The sequence below is a fragment of the Amblyraja radiata genome, chromosome 7, assembly GCF_010909765.2.
Source record: "Amblyraja radiata isolate CabotCenter1 chromosome 7, sAmbRad1.1.pri, whole genome shotgun sequence".
Classification (NCBI taxonomy): Eukaryota; Metazoa; Chordata; class Chondrichthyes; order Rajiformes; family Rajidae; genus Amblyraja; species Amblyraja radiata.
This window is the reverse complement of record NC_045962.1, coordinates 28366640-28390445: the sequence shown is the minus strand read 5'-3', so window position 1 is coordinate 28390445 and position 23806 is coordinate 28366640. Positions and strand designations below refer to the sequence as shown.

The following is a 23806-nucleotide window of genomic DNA, read 5'->3' as shown; positions in this document are numbered from 1 at the left end:
AGAATTTCATTGTCCTATACAGGGACACATGACAATAAACTCACTTGAACACTTGAACTTGAACGCTCTGGAGCAGGTTTTCATGAAGGATCTCTCTGTACTTTGCTCTGTTCATCTTTCCCTCGACCCTGACCTGTCTCCCAGTTCCTGCTGCTGAAAAACATCCCCACAGCGTGATGCTGCCACCACCATGCTTCACCGTAGGTATGGTATTGGCCAGGTGATGAGCGGTGCCTGGTTTCCTCCAGACGTGACGCTTGGCATTCAGGCCAAAGAGTTAAATCTTGGTTTCATCAGACCAGAGAATCTTGTTTCTCATGACTTTTGGCAAACTCCAAGCAGGCTGTCATTTTCCTTTTACTGAGGAGTGGCTTCCGTCTGGCCACTCTACCATAAAGGCCTGATTGGTGGAGTGCTGCAGATATAGTTGTCCTTCTGGAAGGTTCTCCCATCTCCACAGAGGAACTCTGGAGCTCTGTCAGGGTGCCATCCGATTCTTGGTCAGCTCCCTGACCAAGGCCCTTATCCCCCGATTACTCAGTTTGGCCGGGCGGCCAGCTCTATGAAGAATCCTGGTGGTTCCAAAGTTCTTCCATTTAAGAATGTCGAAGGCCACTGTGCTCTTCGGGATCTGCAATGCCGCAGAAATTATTTTATACCCTTCCCCAGATCTGTGTCTCGACACAATCCTGTCTTGGAGGTCTACGGACAATTCCTTCATCTTGGCTTGGTGTTTGCTCTGACATGCACTGTCAACTGTGGGACCTTATATAGACAGGTGTGTGCCTTTCCAAAACATGTCCAATCAATTTAATTTACCACTGGTGGACTCCACTCAAGTTGTAGAAACATCCCAAGGATAATCAATGAACCAGGATGAACCTAAGCTCAATTTTGAGTGTCAATGCAAAGGGTCTGAATACTTATGTAAATGTGATGTTTCAGTTATTTCTTTTTAATTATTTTGCAAATGTTTCTAACAAAATGTGGAAAAGGTGAAGGGGTCTGAATACTTTCTGAATGCACTGTAAATGAAAGTAGTCATGTTTAGTATTTTGTTGCATATCCTTTGCATACAATGACTGCTTGAAGTCTGCAATTCATGGCCATCACCAGTTGCTGGGTGTCTTCTCTGGTAATGCTCTGCCAGGCCTGTGTTGCAGCCATCTTTTGCTTATGCTTGTTTTGGGGGCTAGTCCCCTTCAGTTTTCTCTTCAGCATATTAAAGGCATGCTCAGTTGGGTTCAGATCGGATGATTGACTTGGCCACTCAAGAATTGACCATTTTTTAGATTTGAAAAACTCCTTTGTTGCTTTAGCAGTATGTTTGGGATCATTGTCTTGCTGTAGAATGAACCGCCGGCCAATGAGTTTTGAGGCATTTGTTTGAACTTGAGCAGATAGGATGTGTTTATACGCTTCAGAATTCATTATGCTGCTACCATCAGCAGTTGTATCATCAATGAAGATAAGTGAGCCAGTACCTTCAGCAGCCATACATGCCCAGGCCATAACACCACCACCACCGTGTTTCACAGATGAGGTGGTATGCTTTGGATCTTGGGCAGTTCCTTCTCTCATCCATACTTTGCTCTTGCGATCACTCTGACATAAGTTAATCTTCGTCTCATCTGTCCACAAGACCTTTTTCCAGAACTGTGGATGCTCTTTTAAGTACTTCTTGGCAAACTGTAACCTGGCCATCTTATTTTTGCTGCTAACCAGTGGTTTGCATCTTGCAATGTAGGCTCTGTATTTCTGTTCATGAAGTGCGGACAGTGGTCATTGACAACTCCACACCTGACTCCTGAAGAATGTTTCTGATCTGTCGGACAGGTGTTTGGGGGGTTTTCTTTATTATAAAGAGAATTCTTCTGTCATCAGCTGTGGAGGTCTTCCTTGGCCTGCCAGTCCCTTTGTGATTAGTAAGCTCACCAGTGCTCTCTTCTTAATGATGTTCAAAACAGTTGATTTTGGTAAGCCTAAAGGGCCTGTCCCACGGCGATTTTTTCGGCGACTGCCAGCATCATTGACTAACGTATCCGGGCATCGAAAAATTTGCGGTGTGATGTGTCGTGATGATGTTTGACGCGCGGTGTTTTTTCAAGTGTCGCAACATTTTTTTTGGCGCTGCTGCATTTTGAAATTTCAAAATATTTTGGCGACACTGATATTACGCCGGCTGTCGCCGAAAAAAACGCCAAGTGGGACAGGCCCTTAAGTGCCTCTAACAGTTTTATTCATGTTTCTCACTCATAATGGCTTATTTGACTTTCATTGGCCCTTGATCCTCATGTTGATAAACACCAATAAAAGTTTCCAACGGTGATGGAAAGACTGGAGGAAAGACGAGGTGCTGAGGGCTCTCTGATACCTGCATTAAGGAGGCAATTAAACACACCTGAGCAATTACAAACGCCTGTGAAGCAATGTGTCCCAAACATTATGGTGCCCTGAAATGGGGGGGAGGGGACTATGTATAAACACAGCTGTAATTTCTACATGGTGAAACCAAAATGTATAAAAATGGCCTTTAATAAAATCGGACTTTGCACTTTAACCACGTGTGATTTTTTTCTATTACAAATCTCTAAATGTGGAGTACAGAGCCAAATAAATATATTATGGGTCTTTGTCCCAAACATTATGGAGAACCGCTAAGTGCTTTTCATTAAGTGTAATGCAATTTTGGAAGTCAGGACACATTTAACAATTTATTTGTTGTCATATAAATTCATAAGGAGAGGTGATGACAAAGCAGCTTCAACGTGGATGGTTAAATTCATTCTGCAATGCTACCATTTCGCAGGGAAGATGCTCCAAATCTTTTCAATTATAGCATTCAATTATAGTATAAGAATCTCTGCCACATAATTGAATTGAAACAGAGAAATAATTAAATTGAGAAAAACACAAAGTGCTGGAGAAACTCAGTGGGTCAGGCAGCATCGCCAGTCAAGCTCCTGACTTGCTGAGTTCCTCTGGCACTTTGTGCTTTTGGCTCAAGATTCCTGTAGCTGCAGTTCCTTGTGCCCCAAAGAATGAAATTGGGTGCATAACCTAGTATTGATCAGTCTCCAATATCGGGTACACGAAGTGGCTCCCATATCATTTTATCCTGTAAACATCTGGGGATCCTTGTCCAAGAGAACCATGTCCAAATTGGGAGAAGCGTTCCACTTATGAGTCGCGCAGCATCCTGGCGTAGTTATCCTCATAGATATTAATTAGTAGGGGGAAAAAAGCATCATAGTTCTGATAATGTAATGTTAATTGAATTTTAAATCTGCATCTGTCTTAATTATTGATTTTATTGATTCTTTCAGAGAGTTTTGCATCATTAATCACATTAAGTTGAAATCTTCTGGTGAATGGTTTAATAGAGAATTAGTTCTCTGTTCCTTTCATGCCATTGCCTTATTAAGTTATTTTCACAGGCTGTGCAGGGTCTCTGGGCTCTACTGTAAATATGGCACTGACTAATTAATCCATCCATTTTAGCCATCCAAGGTACACTGTTGCATCAATTTGATGAATTACAGATATCACAATGTAGCATCGCATTTCTACCATGTTATGAAATTGTATTGGGTTCATGGTTTCTCCCGGAGCAAATGCATTAATCACATGATTTATCCATGAGACTGATTCTAATCCATCTTGTGTGCAAAGTTGGCCTCGTATTAAACCGTTTTTAGTCCATCTGTTGTTAAAATGTACACTGATGATTTTGCATTGTAACACACATTCTTCACTCCTGACAATTGGCATGATTTAACAAACAGCATTTTACAATGTGCCCAAACAGTTTGAATCTTTCTAGTAAATATGCATAAAATTGACATTGATAAATTTCTCAAATTCTGGTCTGTAGTGGTCATTTTAAAAGACGGGTAGGTGTAAATATAAAAAAATAAATTTGCCTTAGTGTAAAAGTGCTTGAATTGTATTATTAACTTTCATCCTAGATCAGTTGCATGATATTATTAAACTATTTAGGTTACAATTAAATGAAATATATAAATTTGACTGAATACTTTTTCTTTAAACATTTAGAAGGGAACCTCGGCAAAGGTACAAAAGCAGAGACATTTTTGCTAAAGCCTGGGGCTATAGTTAACCTATAATTGCACCAGTGTCAAAACTTGGCAACTGTTAACATTTTTTTTAAACCCTGGTAAAGTCTCAGAGATGCTCTTCACCTGTGGGGTTACTTGTTAACCCAATTCCTGAACAAATGTTACAATTTCCTGCATGCAGTTTTTAACAATGCAGGCAATCTGTTACTTCAGTACAAAATTAAGAATGCATTTTGGCTGTGACCAAAGATTATAGTCTTTGGCTGTGACTGAGTAGTTAATTGAGATGTAGTTTAGTTCATTTTACATGCACAGTTCTTAAGCTTAAGTATAAAGTATTCAGAAGAGAGTTTTAATCAGGTTTAGTAACTTTAAACAAATATTGCAGTCAATTATGACTGAGCATTTTAACCCAACCCAGATGTTATTCCATTCTATGAATATTCCAGTATATATGGACGGATAAATTCAGCATTATGTTTTAACATGTGAAAATAATTATTTAACATATTGGGAAGTAGCAACCCTCACTATATGCACAGACTTATAAAGAAGTAGTTTTCTGAAAAGGTTATGAATTACCTGACTACATGTGCATTTAAGATTCTTGCTGAATTTATTTACTTGGATCTTCATCTGGGTTCATGTGATGGCATAATGAATGTAAGAGGGCCAAAGTCTCCAAAAACGCATGCCTAGTTTTCCTCTCAATTAAAATGGAAGGAAAATGTTGTGACTACATTACAACTTTCCCCACTTTCTAATATTCATTGTGTTGAATATATATGTGTCAAGATTTCTACCAGCTTAAGTTCTTGTTCACTCACTGGTACAGTGTCATAAATGTCACATCCCCACTTTCAAATTGTTGCCATTACATACTCCATTTTCAGATTAACATTAAAGTACAATGCTCATTTATCATCCTCTAAATGTCTAACAGATGAGCCATGTAGTTTCCAAACAAGTTTGAAAGGTTACTTCCACATAGGATCCTGTGATACCTTTATTCCAGCACTACCACAAGGAAGCATGAATCACCACTGGAGGGGACTGAGTACATTTTGAAATTCAAGGTGATGGAGTGATGGGCTCACTGAAAATAGCTATTAATACAATGAAAATCAGAATGCATGTTGCATAGAGTGCTGAACAAATTGTTACAGCAAATGCCATCCATTACATCAATTTCAACATCACAGTTTTTAATCTAATCCAAACTTCCCCAACTTGAAGTTTTATGGTAAATTTCACTTAATGAAATATCTCAGCAAAATGCTAAAAAACGGTATTGATTGTTCATTGGCTAAAGAAAAGACTAGCAAACAATATCTACTCCACCATTGCTATCAGTAAATTTTAATTCATTTTACTTTATTTTGTTTAGCTTTCCATTTTATCAATTTACGCGGGATAGGTTGTATCAATAAAGCAAGAGATAGTTGTAACAGGTTTGATAGGTCTCATGGCAGCCCCCTTTGTCATGAGAAAATATGATTACTAATAAATATGATATGTTAGAGTTTTTCCTCAAACCAGTGTTGTGAAACATTGGTAAATGTAAAAAACTCTGGAAATTTGTTGGAATCTAGGCTTTTTGGGAATGCTCGGTGCACATGCCTTTTTAACTCATTGTTTGCAACAGAAAATTCCTGTTTCTTAACCAATAGATTAATTAAATGCACTTTCCTTAATTTTAATAAATCCTTGATGTTACTTGTTATAAACTATACGTACCTTTTAATTACTTGTTAATTACCTTTCAATTACTCTTCTCTCAAGATAAACTTCTTAATGAGCTTTCTACCACTGAAATGAGATTTTAACGTTAAAATATACCCCTTGGTATTGTGTACAAGAGTGCTACCCATAAAACAAAAACACTTTGAACTTAACTGCAGGAGGTTACAGTATATCTGGCTGATGTGAACGTGAGCTCGGTCAAAGAGATTTTAAAGATATTAAGAGAAGAGAAGTACAATGGAGTTTCAGGTCTAGAACTTTGGTTGGGAAATTGTTTTTATATGTAACTACCGGTATCTTTTACATGTGCGAGAGTTAATCATTCTATGATAAAAAGTCACATAATTCAGATGTCACTTCGGCACAAAACAATTTCATTTTTCTTTCAGTTCCCTGAACGCCATTATGTCTTTTATTTTTGTTTACATTTATTATTGAGTATTTCTGTAGCCATTCTTTTTATTCTTTCCCCATACCCATTTTTTCTAACTTTTCGCACAACTTTTTGCTACTTTAGCTTAGTTTAGTTTAGTTTCGAGATACAGCATGGAAACAGGCCATTTGGCCCACCGAGTCTGCACCGATCAGCGATCCCCATATGCCATCCTAGACACTAGGAATAATTTACAATCTTTACCGAAGCCAATTAACCTACGAACCTGTACATCTTTGTCGGAAAAAACCCACACGGTCACGAGGAGAACGTACAAATACCATATAAATAGCATCTGTAGTCAGGATCGCACCCGGGTCTCTGGAGCTGTAAGGCAGCAACTCTACCACTGCTCCACCATGCAGTAGATGTGTGCTACTTTTAAAACTAATCATAGGCTGTGGGCCGAGCATCAAAAATGTGTCTAGAAATCAGTTTTCGTGACCCAAGTCATCAAACTACATGAAATTTTCCACAGATTTAGATGAAATATAATTGAGAAGGAAGTCATAACTCGTCATTGCCGAAAGTTGCACATTAATTAATTAAACTAATTAGAAATGAGATCGGGAAAGTAAGCGCCATCTAGTGGCCAATGCCCATATTACACGATGGGCAACCTATTTCCGTGTTGCAGTCCATTTAAACTATATATCATTATACCTATATATATTCCAGATAGTAATATAGGTATAATAATATAATATATATATAATAATAATAATAATATATATTCCAGATAGTAATATAGGTATAATAATATAAATTTATTATTATACCTATATATATTCCAGATAGTAATATAGGTATAATAATATATATATTATATATATATATAATATAAAATATAATATAATATATTATTATACCTATATATATTCCAGATAGATATATTCCTCCGTTTTCCTGGAGGCACTATGTACACCCCCTCCCCCCCCCCCCCCCCCCCCCCGCCCGCGGAGAAGATCCGCGGCTCCACGTTCGCGAATCGGCCGCTTTTTAATTGAGACCGCGGCTTCACTATGTTAAATACATAGGCCCCGCATCGGAGCACCTTTAGTGGCATTAGTGAAAATGTTTAATTTACCTTGTTATTGATACATATAGTTTAGGCTCTCAACTTCATGAATGAGTGAATGAGTGAGTGAGTGAGTGAGTGAATGAATGAAGGAATGAATGAGTGAGTGAGTGAATTAATGAATGAAGGAATGAATGAGTGAGTGAGTGAGTGAGTGAATGAGTGAATGTACAGCCTCCAAATCTAATTTTTTTCACATTATAAAGGGTGCAATTACATTAATTAAAGCCCATGCAGATTAATTTTCATAAGTTCAGACTTTAGATCTTACCTTTCAGTTTGAGTTGATTCACAAAGTTTCACAACTTTGTGTTGCAGCATCTCAGCAGCGACTTTGCTTTCATGACTTTCTTCCACTTCTATCCACTTAGCTGCACATTTTTCAGACTTCTTAATGCTTTTCTTACTAAATTCAATTACCCTCCTGCAAGTTTCCACGACAAAGAACCTTCATCGGAATCTCCCGTAAAACAGGCATCAGTGAAGCCCTCTCAGCTATGATGTGTGCTAGCCTGAAACAAAGCGCGTGATTGGCCAACTGGCAGACAACTCAATGTTAAACGTTAAATTGGACTAAAAATACCCGAAATATTTCTGTTTTTTCTCTAATTTAATAAAAAATGTGCAAGTCTTGTTCATGACGAGTTTCAGGGGTGATTTATATAATTGTTTTACACAATATGTGAAAATTTCATGTAGTTCTGTGACTTGGGTCACGAAACACTGGAATAAAGCTCCTCGGCCCACAGCCTATCATGAATCCTCTGTGGTAGTTAAGAATCTTTCTGTCATTTCTTCCCTCACTTTTTAATTGATTTTATTATTTGTTAGATTATTCATCCTTCCTGCATTGCCTGAAAGCTTTAACATTATTGATCATCTTTACATTAGTGCAAATGTATATCGCAAAAATTTATGTCCAATTTTTAATTAAATTGTCTGGAATAAATTGTGCATCAGTCCTAACATCACTAATTTAAACTCTTTTTGACAATGCTGCATGGTTGACTGATGGATCAATTAGGACCTTTCATTGGGATACCGATCCTTCAGTTCTACAGCTTCAAGCTGACTCTGATCTTGGGTATTGTTTACTTGTTCTATTTTTCCTATTTGTTTAGAATTGATAAATATTCCAGATATTGTGCTTTGTACTAATATAAAAAAATCTTGGATTTGAAAGTATATTTTAAGTATTTATTAACATTTTTCATGCACATCTGTCGATTTAAAATAAATTAACAACCAACTATGTTTTATTAAACACTCAAAAGTGTCTTCCTTCATTATTTTGCAGAAAAAGTAATAATATTAAAATGTATCTCCCTATTCTGAACATTTGCTGACAGGCGTGGATTAATCAAGCTGGAGATGGCGAAGATCACACAGGTCGACTTTCCTCCACGGGAGATAGTTACTTACACAAAGGGAACACAAACTCCAGTCATCACACAGAAGGCTGAAGGTATGTTGACTTTTAATGTTAAAATGCAAATTTTAGTAATTATTAAAAATATATTTTCTAGAGTGTAGTACCCCAATGATTTGTCTATGATAGAATACGTTAATGTAATTGCTCTACGAGCCTGCATTGTTTTGATGTGCTGAATGGCCTCCTATGTTTGAAAGTATGAAATTAGATTAGATTAGATTAGATTATTTAATGACCACACAGTCAAGCTGGTGGAATTCAGGTTCAGTACAGGATGTTACAAGGTAGGCTGATTCCTGTCAAACATAACATAAAACACAACATCATACAATATACAGTACATGCATGGGGAGGATATGTGCTGTTATCATATTGTGTTCAGAATTCGGATTGCGTGTGGGTAAGAACTGTTTTTAAATCGAGATGTCTTGGCGGGCAGTGAGCTGGACTTTTATTGGAGGACGTCTATCATCAACTTGATTTAAAACATGTATTTATATTCTTGAAAGGCATTGGAGTTTGTTGAAGCTTTTTAGATATACCTTCTTTCAATTTGGCCAAGTCCTTCACAATAGCATATCACTGGGACTTAAGTATTACAAAAAACAACATAAATCAAGTGCATTGAAACATATCTTTAAGCCCCTCAAAGTACTTATAAACATATAAAGATGTCTTTATTTTACATAGAAAGATACCCAATTTCTGATCTAACGTTGGGGGTAGATGTGATGGATGATTTGAAAAAATAAGTCTTCTGCTATCTGATGTATTCCCATTAGTAGCAGCCAAAGCTGGTTGTGAGATACTCATGTTCATTAAACATCTATTAAAAATATCTGGAGCAGTGGTAAAAAGCTACAATTTGAATGAGATCTTGTAAATTGGCTTAAGGGTGAAATACTTACAGAAGATATGTTGTAGCCGAAGTACAAGCGCAACTTCTGGTTAAGTGAAAATTTGTAAGTCAACATTCATGGGCAATTTTTTGGATCATATGGTAGGTAGGGAGGATTTCTTTATTTTTTCATTTGTCTGAAACTATCAAGAGTTTTTGAAGAGTTTAGATATTCTATTTCCTACTTCTGGCACTGCGAGAGAGATTTATGGTATTTGATCAATGAATTTGCTTGTTTCGGAAACAGCAATGAATACATGGATAGAAAAGGTTTAGAGGGATATGGGCATAAAGTGGGCAGTTGGGACTATTGTAGATGGGCCATCTTGGTCTGCAAGTTGGGCTGAAGGGGCGGTTTCCCTGCTGTATAATTCTAACTTTATGACCAATGATCTGGAAAGATGCCAGGACCTATGAGTTCTCCTGACCAGCCATTGTACGCTGGAGTACCCATGCAGAAGGAAGTGAGACTTGTTTCGTTATTGTTGTTATATTATTTTGGTGGTTTTACTATTTTTCTTAACTTTCATGGGTTCTTTCTCCATCATTGATCCGAATCTTCAATACCTGTTTGTACTTTACAGCCATCCACAGTTCTACTTTATTCAAAGTGTTAACTATATTTTATAACCTCTGCCAATTGGAGCCACCTCTTTCTGTTTGTCAAATTTGCCACCACCATTTACAACTAGATGTGGAAGACTTCAGAGATTGGATCTGTTCCATTGATTGTTTTCTGTTATGTTTGCTATTAATAATAATAATGTCTTTATTTATATAGCACATTTTTAGTCAACTTGCATTGACCCCAAAGTGCTTCACACAATTACTTCCATACAGACAGGCAAAGGTGGGTGAAGTGTCTTGCCCAAGGACACACACAGGCAAAGGTGGGTGAAGTGTCTTGCCCAAGGACACAACGACAGTATGCACTCCAAGCGGGATTCGAACCAGCTACCTTCCGGTTGCCAGCCGAACACTTAGCCCATTGTGCCATCTGTCGTCCATTATGCACACATTTATTTGCATTGTAGCTTCACCAGTTTGACAGCCCATTTTAAAATATGGCAGATGCTGTTCCAGAGAAGGCTTTTTACACTCCTCACTAAAAAATTCTAGTTCTGCAGATGATTCACACTGCCTCATGGATGCTCGCCTTTGAGCTGCTGGTTGCTTTGAATCTATTCCATTTACCACAATTATTATGCCTCACAACACAAAGGAAGATTTGACTTGAGGAGATTTTGCAGTGGAGTGGACAAAATGTGTAAGAACGAACTGCAGATGCTGGTTTAAATCGAAGGTAGACACAAAATGTTGGGGTAACTCAACGGGTGAGGCAGCATCTCTGGAGAGAAGGAATGTGCAACGTTTCAGTCGAATCCCGAAGATTTGACTTTTTTGAAATGTTTTTATTAATGCTGTCATGGACAAGTGCATCTGTCACAGATCGACAGGTGGGGATTAGGTCAAATAGCAACGCACCCGAACACAAAAGGCTGTAGAGAGTAGTGGACTCAGCCAGGTCCATCATGGACAGCCCTCCTAACCAGTGAAAGCATCTATACAAGGTGCTGTCTCAAGCAGGCAGCAGGTATCATCAAGGATCTCCATCTGGGCCATGCTCTCTTCTCACTGCTACCATTGGGAAGGTGGTACAGGAAGTGCCACACCACTCGGTTTAGGAACAACTACTTTCCTAAATCTGTCAGGTTGTTGAACCAATCTACACAACCCTAATTCTACCGCAAACAATGGAACAGTGCGGCCAGCCTCTTACACAACCATGAACTTGTTTTATTTTGCTAACTATGTTTATTTTCCACTAATGTCCTGCTCCTTGCATAGTCTTCTTTCTTATAGAATGTTATGTGAAATTTATATAGAATTTATAAATTTATTTTTGTGTGTTTGTCTGAATCTATGTGCCTGTGATGCTGTGTTTAAACTGTGGACTTTAGACTTTGGAGATACAGCATGGAAACAGGCCCTTCGGCAAACGATTCCGCGCCATCCACCAATCACCATGTATATTAGCACTATCCTACACACTTGGGACAATTTACCATTTTACCTAAGCCAATTAGCCTACAAATGTGCACAACTTAGGGATGTGGGAGGAAACCGGAGTACCCAGATAAAACCCACACGATCACAGAGAGAATGTACAAACTGTGCATAGAGCACAGGATCAATCCTGGGCCTCTGACGCTGTAATGCCCCGTCCCACTTAGGAAACCTGAACAGAAACCTCTGGAGACTTTGCGCCCCACCCAAGGTTTCCGTGCGGTTCCCGGAGGTTTTTGTCAGTCTCCCTAATGGTCGAAAGTGGTTTCCGCTTCTTCTATGTTCCGACGATTATTTCAAAAAATTCAAAACCGTCCGCAACTAAAAATAGGTTGCCGTTTTAAAAATCGGTAATTTTTTAGTCTAAGCCAGTTGCGATGCTAGTTGAAGGTGGTTGCCGGAGGTTGCAGGTAGTGGAAGGTAAGACCTTTTTTTCACCCAGTTTTATTCCACCAGGGAGGTCTCAAAGATGTTCTTTCCAATATATTTTCATTTATGATATAAAATTGCATTTCAAATTAATTTATCAGTTAAAATCATTTAGTACAGTAAAATATGTTTCATTGTGTTGTGATTATAGGAAGTAGATTGAGTCAAATGCCTTGTGCCTAGAAGGACACAAAGACTTCTAAGTTAACAAAACACAACTATTTCACAGATGATTTAACTTTGATTAACCCACTCCACAGAAACACATCATCTAGACAACTGTAACTTCACTCATAGTTATTGATAGATGCACCGTAATTTACAGATGCTTTTCTTTCCATCTCAATGAAATACATCACAATTTTGATGTTAAGACAGAGTTAAAAGTTGATGGTTCATTAACCTTGTGTTCGGTGTTCATTGGCAATAGTTGTTCACTATTGCAGTAATTGCTACATCAGTGCAGAGTCTTTATTGTAGAGTCTGCTTGAGTGAAATCTATTGATGAAAGCCAGTGCAATAAATCTGAAAGCAAGTGGCATTTTAGTTTAGAAATTGACAATATGGCACAAAACTGCTTTGATGTAGCTGCCCTCTTGTACTCTAAATTTGTTAAGCATGTTATCATTTCAGAAAAGGGAATATTTTTCTTTAACTCCTACGAAATGGAATACCCAGGTACTTCACTGTACAAAAGACTGAAATTGTGAATGTTTTGGGGTAACCAGTACGGAACTTATTAGCAGAGCTAAGTATTGAAAGCACATTACAATCAGAATTTTAATATTTGCTATTTTCCAATAAATGTTTAATTTTGAAACAGCGAGAATTCGATATACCTCTTGGAGTTAACAGAATCAAGGGATATAGGGAGAAAGCAGGAATGGAATGGGCCAAGATCATATTGAATGGCGGTGCTGGCTCGAAGGGCCGAATGGCCTACTCCTGCACCTGTTTTTCTATGTTTCTATTGTACAAAATGGAAGTCAAAATATGGCCCCCTGCATAATCTTGAAATTAAGCATCTGTGTCTGAGATTAGAAAATGGAAATATGTTAGGGCATTGGAAAGATTATTATACTTTCCTTTTTTTTGTCGATAACAAAATAAAAATAATGGAATTTAATTTTAAAAAGTGAAATAGTATAACACAAAATTATTTTATTTTTTAAAGTTATTTTTGGCTACAAATAATTAATCTGGCAAGATGCTATTTTTTCCAAAAGTTAAATATTAATGTTAATCAAAAGCTAACAAGAAATGTTGGTTCTCTATTACTTTCAAAAAAATCACAAGCTTTTGGATGAAAACGGAAGTGAAGTAAACAGATTTTCAGGGTGCATGTCAACAGTGATTACTGAAAATGCTCTTAAAAAAACTTTTTAATTCATTTAATTTTTTTTGCACTAGCAAAAGTGTTGACAATACATCTAATAATGTTAATTGATTTCGTTTTATGATTTTTACAATGTGGCTGCTGTGGAGGCTACTGAACAGTTGCATTTGTTGGGAACAAGTATTAGAACACCCTAGTGATTGAAATGGGTGGGTAACCCGAGAACTCCATGTTTCAGATAGGAAACGATGAATGGTAAAACTTAGAAGTTAAAATCTCCAGGGACTTTTACTATGGTATTGGTTGGTCGCTAGCAGCTTGCTTCATATTCTGAATTAAAGTGATTAATGTGTTTTAGAATTATACGTGCCATAGTAGTTATTATTTCATGTGTGTAGCTAGGTTCAGGTTACAGAACACAAACAAATTTATAATAAAAATAGAAAATGCTGGAAACCCATAAGGGATGCCTGCGACCTGAACTATTAGCTCTTCTTCACAAGTTTACAAGTTATAGGAGTAAAATTAGGTCATTCGGCCCATGGCTGATACAATACGATACAATACAATTCAATTTATTGTCATTTGGACCCCTTGAGGTCCAAACGAAATGCCGTTTCTGCAGCCATACATTACAAACAAATAGACCCAAGACACAACATAATTTACATAAACATCCATCACATTGCTGTGATGGAAGGCCAAAAAAAACTTCTCTCTCCACTGCACTCTCCCCCCCGATGTCAGAGTCAAAGTCAAAGCCCCCGGCGGGCGATGGCGATTGTCCCGTGGCCATTAAAGCCACGCCGGGTGATGCAAGGTCGCACACCGGGTCTTGGTGTTAGAGCCCCCGGCGTGCGCTCGCAGAGACCCGCCGCCATTCCAAGCCGCGCGGGGCAGTGCTGTAAGGCCCCGCTCCAGGTGCTCTTCAACCCCACAACTCGGGCGGGAGAAGTCGCCGCTGCGGAAGCCCCGAAAAGCGGTCTCCCTCCAGGGACCCGCGGGCTCCCGGTGTCACTGTCCGCCAAACCCGCAGTTGCAGCCACCGAATCTCCGGGGGTCGGGTCGCAGCAGCGTCCACCACCGCTCCACCCGCTCTGGACTCGGCCAGCTCCGCGACGGTGAGGTGAGTAGTCGGCACCACAGCCCCCGGTCTTCCTGTTGGAGGCCGCTCCTCGTTGCAGCCCCAACGACAACGGAGACCCGACAAAGAAAAGGTCGGGTCTCCCGTGCAGGGAGAGATTTAAAAGTTACCCCCAACCCCCCCACACCACCCCCACCCCCCCACACACATACCCCAACAAAAATAACAAAAACTACATAAAAACATAAGACATAAAATAATAAAAACGCAGACGGACTGCAGAGGCCGCTGCTGACGAGAGTCGCGCCGCCTCCTATTCTCATTTTCCTGCCTTCTCCTCAGAACCCTTAACAACCGTTCTAATCAAGAATTTGTCTATCTGCCTTAATATCCACTGATTTGTCCTCCACAGCCCTCTGTGGCAATGAGTTCCACAGATTAACTACCCTCTGACTAAAGAAGTTCCACCTCACCTCCTTTCTAAAAGAGCGCTCTTTAATTCTGAGGCTATGATCTCTGATCCACTAGGGAAACATCCTTTCCACATCCACTCTATCTAAGCCATTCATTATTCTGTAAGTTTCAATGAGGTCCCTCCTCAAACTCCAGTGAGTAGAAACATAGAAACATAGAAAATAGGTGCAGGAGTAGGCCATTCGGCCCTTCGAGCCTGCACCGCCATTCAATATGATCATGGCTGATCATCCAACTCAGTATCCTGTACCTGCCTTCTCTCCATATCCCCTGATCCCTTTATCCACAAGGGCCACATTTAACTCCCTCAGGCTCAGTGCTGTCAAGCGCTCATCTTATGCTAACCCACTAATTCCTGGAATCATTCTTGTAAACCTCCTCTGGATCCTCTCCAGACACAGCACATCCTTCCTCACATATGGGGCCATAATTTGCTCACAGTATTCCAAATGTGACCAGCACCTTACAGAGCCTCAGCATTACATTTCTGTTTTTGTTTTACATTCCTCTTGATATAAATGCTAACATTGAATTTGCCACTTTTTTCCGCAAATGCCATCTGGCCTGCTGAGTGCTTCCAGCATTTTCTGTTTTTATTTCAGATTTACAACACCTGTATTACTTTTTTATTTTTCTGCATGCAATTTTAGCATACACTAAGTGCACCAGAGAATAGATCTTTAAGTTTGTTGCACAAGATGAGTCCATATGGCCCAGCAGCTGATTCCTTGATGTAATGTTATTGTATTTTATGTAAAATAAGATAGGATAAAGTTTCTATTATGTTTATAAAATTGATCATCTATGAAGATCCAAAGAGTCTTCTTTCCCAAAAATAATTGTCATTCGAGGTATTATTCCTTAGGTTGCTAGATGAGCAACAGTGTTCTGTGAATGTTAGGTGCTCTTACAATTGTTATCCATTCAGATCTCTTGTTGTAATAAAGTAGCTTTCTCCCTCACATTTAATATCATGGGTAAAATTGTTTGTCTTATGTAATCTCAAATATTTACTGCATTATTAGAAACAAATATATTGAAGTGTCACTGGCCAGTTTCAACAGAGATATCAATACATTCTCATGGATTATTGGGTTAAGGCTTGAGGTGATCATTCTGTTTCTATGTATATATTATTTTTGAATGAATGCAGCTGTATTTCCACGTTTTGCTGTAAGATTATTCCATGTGATGTAAAACATAGTTATTATAGTTGTGAGATTCTAGTCCTGAGAAAATTTTCATTTTTAAATTATTTAATGTTAAGGTTTTGGATTTGATTGTATGTAAAACTGTCAACAAAGTGACATGGGGTGGCAAGCACACCTGCAGAGATTATTTCAATCTTGGGTGTCGCGTTTCTAGTTTTGTGCTTGAACAGCGTTGGACCCCTACTATGACAGACTGCTTTCAGATTAATAGATTGTTCAGTGTATAAGTGATTTCTGTGAAAGGATGTGCGTCCTCTGTGTCTCAGTGTGATTATTTTTGAAAAAAAAGCTTTCATTTTAAAGTAGCACAAAAGCTATAATTGGCATGCTTTGTACAGAAGTGTCAGTGTGTGAGAGATCGGAATCACTGTGAATTCTTTTTAAGCATTTCTTCCCCTCTGCACTACCGCCTCCTCAGTGGGGTCATGCAGATCACTAGCTTCTCCTGAAATGGCCATTTTCTCTGGCAGGTGTATTATACCCTGTGTTTTCAGATTGTTTTTTTCTTTCTGAATGGATGGCAGGTTGATTGCTCTGGCTACATTCTTAGAGAAAGGGCTGACAAATGCAGCAGTCCTTGCTCAAAAGGCAGTGATTACTGTTTTCCTTTGCAGCTGATTGACGCCCTTGAAAGGAAAGATTTTAACTTTCCAATTTGGTTGCAAGTATGAGCATATCTGCAGGATATTGAAATTGTTCATGTTATTAACCCATTTTTGTAAACTTGACAGAATAGTAGTCAAATTCAATCCCTATTTACTGTTAAATTTACACATATGATTATCATTTTTATAAAGCAAAAGTTAATATTGTAGTATGCATTTACCACTATTTTTCTGAGTTGGGGGGGAGGGGGAGATAATTGCATTGTCATTGTCTGCATAAAAAGTGTTTGTTGTAAGGATATGAAAATCTCTTATAGCAAACACATTTATGTTAGTGTGGCTTGGCAGCTGTTGTGGTCTTCGTGATGTATTTTATTCAGTCTTCAGACTGAATGGTTGCCTTTAACTCCCCTGGTGGGCCAGTAATTGCAGTCTTGATGTTGGAGTAAATGTGATTGGAGGCAGTCAGGCAGAAAATGTTGTGCCATCCCAGTGCCACCTTGTATTGGAGAACATAATCTCAGTAGTACCATCTGTTCTTTGTTGTCTAGTCATCTGGACTAGCTGCTGAGACCTGGTTTGGGCAGCTGGTTTCCATTCTTTGACTAGCTCATCTCGTGCAGTGGAGTAGCTTGCTACCCTCAGTAAATAAACTGAACTGACAAACCAATAGCTTTCCAAAATCAGAATTTATATTTGGTGCATGGAACCTTCATGCGGCACTGTTTCTCGATAGCAGTGTGACCTGGCTAAAAGACATAAACTAGGAGGTAGGAACAATGGGTAAAACAGAATGAAATAGATTTTTAAGAGAAGAAATATAAAATGGTATTTTCACATTAAAAACCACATGAATTAAAGCAACAGAAAGACGATGGGAAAAGAAAAACAAAATTAAAAAAAATATTTAATATAACCATATGGACATAAGCTGCTTTTTCCCTCCGATGGTCCCATGTTAATTGTTCTTTAGGATTGCCCAGTAGTGATTCAGCATGCTTTAATAATATTTAATAATACAATCAACTCCTTGATTGAAAACAAAGTGTTGGAGTAAACTAGTGAGTCTTAAGTTCATAAGTGATAGGAGCAGAATTAGGCCATTCGGCCCATCAAGTCTACTCCACCATTCATTCATGGCTGGTCTATCTTTCCCTCTCAACCCCATTTTCCTGCCTTCTCCCCATAACCCCCGACACCCGTACTAATGAAGAATCTATCTGGCATGCATCTGAGGAGGGAATAGACAAATACAATTTCATTTCAGGTCAGGGCCCCCCAGATGTATGTAGTGGGGAAAAAGCTAGAAAATAGAGATGGAGGTGGAGCAAATATGCATATGATCAAGAGATAAAAATAGCAAATGAAAAACTTTTACCTCCAAGATGCACCTGCAGAATTAGGGCTTAAAAGAATCACACCCTAACTTTGGCTGGTTGCAAACCCTAGAATTCCTTGCTGCCAATGTGAGAATGCAGTATTAAGAATAAAGGGCCACCATCATCATCTCAGTGTGGATAGGGATGGACAAGAAACATTGTTTTCACAGCATAACACATATCTGCAAGAAATAATTAAAGAGTGATTGGCCGAGAAATTCACTCTTTTTTGTTCTGTTTTCATTCCATCGGAATTGCCAAGACATTGTAGTAAAATTTGTAATCAAATAATAGTTGCATACCAGAACATTTGCATCGTTTTGTGATTCCTTTTGAAGGAGGTTTGGTTTGGATGATGTGTCTTGCGGATTTCAGCCAGGAAGTTGGAACTTGCCAAATGCCAGCAAAGATCCAATATTCCTGCAACACCAAAGCAAGAGCTGCACTAACAGCCTCTTGGAACCCTAGAGTTGAAAGCAGGCTTTGGTTGAAGATAGCAGGATAATTGAATATGGGATGAGATACTTCTGTGGCAGCGATCATAGAAATGGCAGCAAAGATGGGATGTTTTAATTTGTTTCATTCTATGAAGTTTGCTTTGGTCTGTAGAAGGTAACCATGCAGATACTTGAGAAGGAAAGCAGATGATTTTAGTTATGGATTATAGATGCAGATTTTGCCTTGTATTTGACTTGTTTCTTCAATTTCTGTAACTTCAAGTTTTTACTTTAAAATACCTTTTTTTTGTGATGTGATTATGCCATATGAGCTGGTCCTGATATATGTTATAATCAAATTGAAAATAGATCATATAATCTTGAATGTTGTAGAATATGATACTTAGTTTTTACTCTTTATAAAATAAAAAAGTGTGCTGGGATCAATCTTTGGTTTTTAAAACACTTATCACTGACAAAATGACTAGAGAGTTGGTTTTCCCTTCTGATCAATCCACTCCATAAGAATGTACTCAGAAGCCATTGTTCTAAAAATAACTTGGCTGTCGAACCCCAAGAGATCATGCCGCAGGCTTGTAATGCAAATTCTAGTATTATTAGAAAAAATAAAACTATTTTGAAGTACAAAGTCTATTAAGAATTACCCTTTTTTTCTGTATAAATCTTCTCTTTTCATCACCTAAATAAAAATATATAATGTGTATCACATTCCTACTTGTGTTGGGTGATGCTGCTGCAGTGAAAATTGGTGGCAATATCACATTTTGTAGACAAAAAAATACCAGTTTAAAAGCCATTTTTGAAATTCTGATTTGTTTTCTACTCTGCCACATTTCTTCAAAAAGGTATGATTTAAAAAATTTTAGGAACTACTTCATTGATGTCTTTTTTGTATATTAAATGGACTCCCAAGTGTATGTTGAAACATACTTTTTTCCAATTTTAAAGTCTATTTGAGCTACAGCTAATAAGCTGTGAACAAGATATAAAGCTGTTAAATGTCAGCACATCTGACAATAGAGACATCAAATAAAGTGATTGTCATGCCATTTTCAAGATAGATTGAAGCTATTAGTTAGTTCATTGCCTTGACATTGACGGTCTGAAAATGGTGGCTCTTCAGACAGTTGTAATATAATTTATCTTTCTCCATTTTTAGTAATGATCTCAGCAATGTTTCTTGAGATAATCAAAATTCACATGCTATTAACTTCAGAAAGGACACGTTTAATATGAAAACTTCAGGACAATATCAAAACAATGTAATTGAAGATGAGATGTTTCAGGATTTCTGAAAGGATACAGTATTCAGTTTCATGATTGTTATGTTTCAGCAGAAGAGGAGGAGGAAGAAATTATACCCAAGCAAGTAGCTGAACCAGAACCAATACAAATACAGAAAGAAGAAGATAAAGAAGGTATTTTGGGATGATCATTTATTTTGTAGTGAAATCTATTTTCAACTACTTTGGATATTCTGTGAACAAGCACCATAGCTAAAAGCTAACCATGTGCTGTGTACTATCGATAGTAAATATCTGACACAAAACAACTTAACTGTCAATTATGACAGAATATATTTTGCTTCAGGTTTACCTTGAGATCCTAGCATTTACTTCTAGATCTTATGTAGCATCTCTTGTTCTTTAAATTTTACAGAATTGCAGTGTTCTGTTATATGGTTTAAGTGTTCACATGAATACTTGCTTGCTCCATTGTTCTGGGGGGGGGGGGTCAAAGCCATTATGGCTGATCTGGTGATGCAGTGCCTATAACACTACATGCCTTAATACTATAATAATGCATGCTTTGATGCACCTTGAAATGAATTGGGATTTTATAATTATAAGATTAAGATGCTAAAATTATCTCTAAATTAAATAAAAATCAATTGTGGATCTGAAGTAAGAAAACTTTGTTTACTTCATTTTATAGGTTTATCTCGTGAACTTACAGAAGAGGAAAAACAGCAGATAATTCACTCTGATGAATTCCTCACATTCTTTGATCACAGCACTAGAATAATTGAACGAGCTCTTGCAGAGCATAAAGATTTGTTTTTTGATTACAGTGGCAAGGATTTAGAAGAAAGAGAGGGGTAATATTTACATCTGTTCCTGTAGTTGTAGTGACAGCTGTGATTGATAAACAAATCAAGAGTTTTGACTGCATTTTGTTTCTTAATAGAGAACTCCAAGGTGGAGCCAAACTTTCTCTAAATAGAGAGTTTTCTGATGAACGCTGGTCAAAACATCGTGTGGTTACGTGCATGGACTGGTCACCTCAGGTAAATTGGAAACTTATTTTCTCATGCTTTAAAGTTGTTCAATCTATATACAGGTGCACAACCTTTTATCCGAAAGCCTTGGGACCAGACACTTTTCGTAATTCGGAATTTGTCGGCCTTCGGAATGGAAATTTTTTAGCGTAGATTTTAATGGCTGGCTCAGTGGTAGAGTGCTCGGCTCATATCCGCAAGGTCGCGAGTTTGCGCCTTGATCCCGGCAGTTCCTCGGTCGCGAGTTTGAGTCTTCAATGTAATTTTTTCTTGCAGAATAAATGTCTGTATGAAATGCAGTGTGTTGAATGCATTCCTGAATTTGTAAATGTGACCGCAGCATTGAATCACCTCTCGCACTCGTGTCACCCTAGCGGGGCTACATGCCCTTAGGCGGCCTAAGGCGACATTTTCACACACTTATATCCATGTGCAGCAGAGGCGACGTGCGTTTGGCGCCAAACGTGAGCTTTGGCGTGCCATGTTTAGCGCCAAATGTGAGCTTTGGTGTGCAGACGACATCCTGGAAAAAATGTCCGGTTTCTTCCAGGTAGGCGATATACCCTCCCGGGCAATATACCCTCCACTTCTCTTTTATGAAGGGGATTTAGTTCCCCTTTCTTCCAGGACCGACCGGAGGTTCCGCTGTCACCTCTGCGGGCCACCCTCGGTGAACGCTCACTCAACTTTGTCTTGGGATTCCTACTCTCCTGCGCAATGTACCCTCACCTTCTCTTTTATGAATGGGGATTTAGTTCCCCTTTCTTCCAGGACCGACCGGAGGTTCCGCTGTCACCTCTGCGAGCCGCCCTCGGTGAACGTCCTGTCTCCCTGTCCCTGGGATAGTAGGGGGCGATCAAACAGCACAATACCCCCCTCCCCCTCCAGAGGAATCCGCTCCCCGATGGGCCGCTATGGCGACAAGTGGCAGTTCGCCCACAGCCCGAGCTGCTCGACCCCAAGAACAAGACGTCCCTTGCACACCATCAGCTTCTGCCCCTACGGGGAGTGTGTTCCTCTGGAGCTGGAGCGGGGCTGGGCTGGAGTTGCTGATCTGGGATCTCCGTGCTTGCAGTGGGCCTGGGGGTCGGTGTCCCGATGAGGGGGCACAGCCCGGGCTGTGGGCGAACTGCCACTTGTCGCCGTAGCGGCCCATCGGGGAACGGCTTCTGGTGGTCCTGACGTCTCCGGCCAGTTTGCAGTTTTCCTCTGGAGTTGGAACGGGGCTGGGCTGCTGCTGGCTGTGGGTCTCTGGGATCTTCGTGCTTGCAGTGGGCCTGGGGGTCGGTGTCCCGTTGGTCCTGACGTCTCCGGTGACTGGCACTGACCTGCTGGCATCGCCGACATGAAGACAGTGCAAAGCCCCCGCGCCGGTGCAATGGGCGGGGAGCTGGAGAGGGGAGGGAAGGGGTCACACACATGGCCGGGAAGCAGAGGGGTGTAGGTGGGGTGAAACTGAAGGGAGCGACAATCTGCTGCTGCCTGCCCGCTGAGTTAAAAAGTTCCCACGCAAGACTCACGATACACTGTGTATCGTGAGTCTACCGTGGGAACTTTTTAACTCAGCGGGCAGGCAGCAGCATATTGTCAATTATTAACCCTCCCGCGCAATATACCCTCACCTTCTCTTTTATGAATGGGGATTTAGTTCCCCTTTCTTCAAGGACCGACCGGAGGTTCCGCTGTCACCTCTGCGGGCCGCCCTCGGTGAACGTTTTCAAGGACCTTTCTTCAAGGACCGAAAAAATGTCCGCTATTCGGAGGTTTTCGTTATTTGGATCTTCGGATAAAAGGTTGTGCACCTGTATTACTAAAAATCTCATCTTGTTTGTTTCTATCTGTCCATGCGCGTATATGTGTGTGACCAAGGATCCACGGCAAAATGGTACACGATAGTGCTAACATTTTTGCACAACCTTACTCACCATTGTCTTGTGGTGGTCTGTGTCAAGTTTTGTTCAGATTCATGTTATATTTTACAAGTTATTCATAATTTTTAACTTTAGAAATTCAAGTTTAAGAAAAATTTAGCCGCTGAAATCCTTGCTGGCCCAGCTTGCAACAAATTTGCAATCGAGGAACACTCAATCCTACCAGCAAGTTTTTAGCTGAACAGGAGAGGGAGGGGATTAATTGCATTATTTTTTAAAGTCCTCAAAGCAAGAGGAGGGGGAGGCAGTGCTGGGGATATGCCCCTGCACAGTTGGGGGCTATGGGTGAGTGCTGGAATATGGGGGAACGGGTGAATGGTGGAATATTGCGTTGGGGGAACGGGTTGCATTGGGGGAACGGGTGAGTGGTGGAATATTGCGTTGGGGGCGGGTTGCGTTGGGGGAACCAGGCCTCCCGTGTGACAGAGACCCAACGGGTCCCACTTAGTCTATTATATATATTACAAAACCTCTCATCTTGTTTGTTTGGATGTCTGCGTGTGAGTGATTGAGATCCTGAAATTACGCCAAAACATTACACGATAGCGATACAATTTTTGCACCACTATACTCACAATTTTCCTGTGGTGTGTTTTCATCAAGTTTCGTTCAGATTGTTCTTATATTTTACAAGTTATTCACATTTTTAACTTTACAAAATCCAATTTAAGAAAGTATGACTTGAACACTGCAGTGGCAGTTGCAGTGGCAGTTACAGCTATGATGTCACAATTGGATCTCATTTGCAACAATGTTGCAATCACAGAACACTGAGTCCTGGCCGAGGGAGGCTGAACAGAAGCGGGAGGGAGTGCTGGGGGAGGCAGGGGAAGTGTAATTGGAATTTTCTTTAAAGTCCTGGCGGCAAGTGCTTGCATTTTTTTTAAAGGT

The 23806-nt window shown here is 39.5% G+C and overlaps 1 protein-coding gene across 4 annotated transcripts in view; it reads left to right on the top strand.

Moving 5' to 3' along the window:
• The window catches only part of dync1i2 (dynein cytoplasmic 1 intermediate chain 2), an 82247-nt gene that overhangs the window by 29583 nt on the left and 28858 nt on the right, over positions 1–23806 (top strand). Inside the window, exons 5-9 of one of the 4 annotated variants that reach the window (XM_033023960.1) lie at positions 8358–8417; positions 8683–8798; positions 20044–20124; positions 20642–20804; positions 20894–20993. In XM_033023960.1, coding sequence (XP_032879851.1) covers positions 8358–8417; positions 8683–8798; positions 20044–20124; positions 20642–20804; positions 20894–20993 — 520 coding nt within the window. Of the gene's footprint in view, positions 1–8357; positions 8418–8682; positions 8799–20040; positions 20125–20641; positions 20805–20893; positions 20994–23806 lie in introns of all 4 variants that reach the window. The other 3 variants (XM_033023959.1, XM_033023962.1, XM_033023961.1) reach the window with 3 other exon arrangements.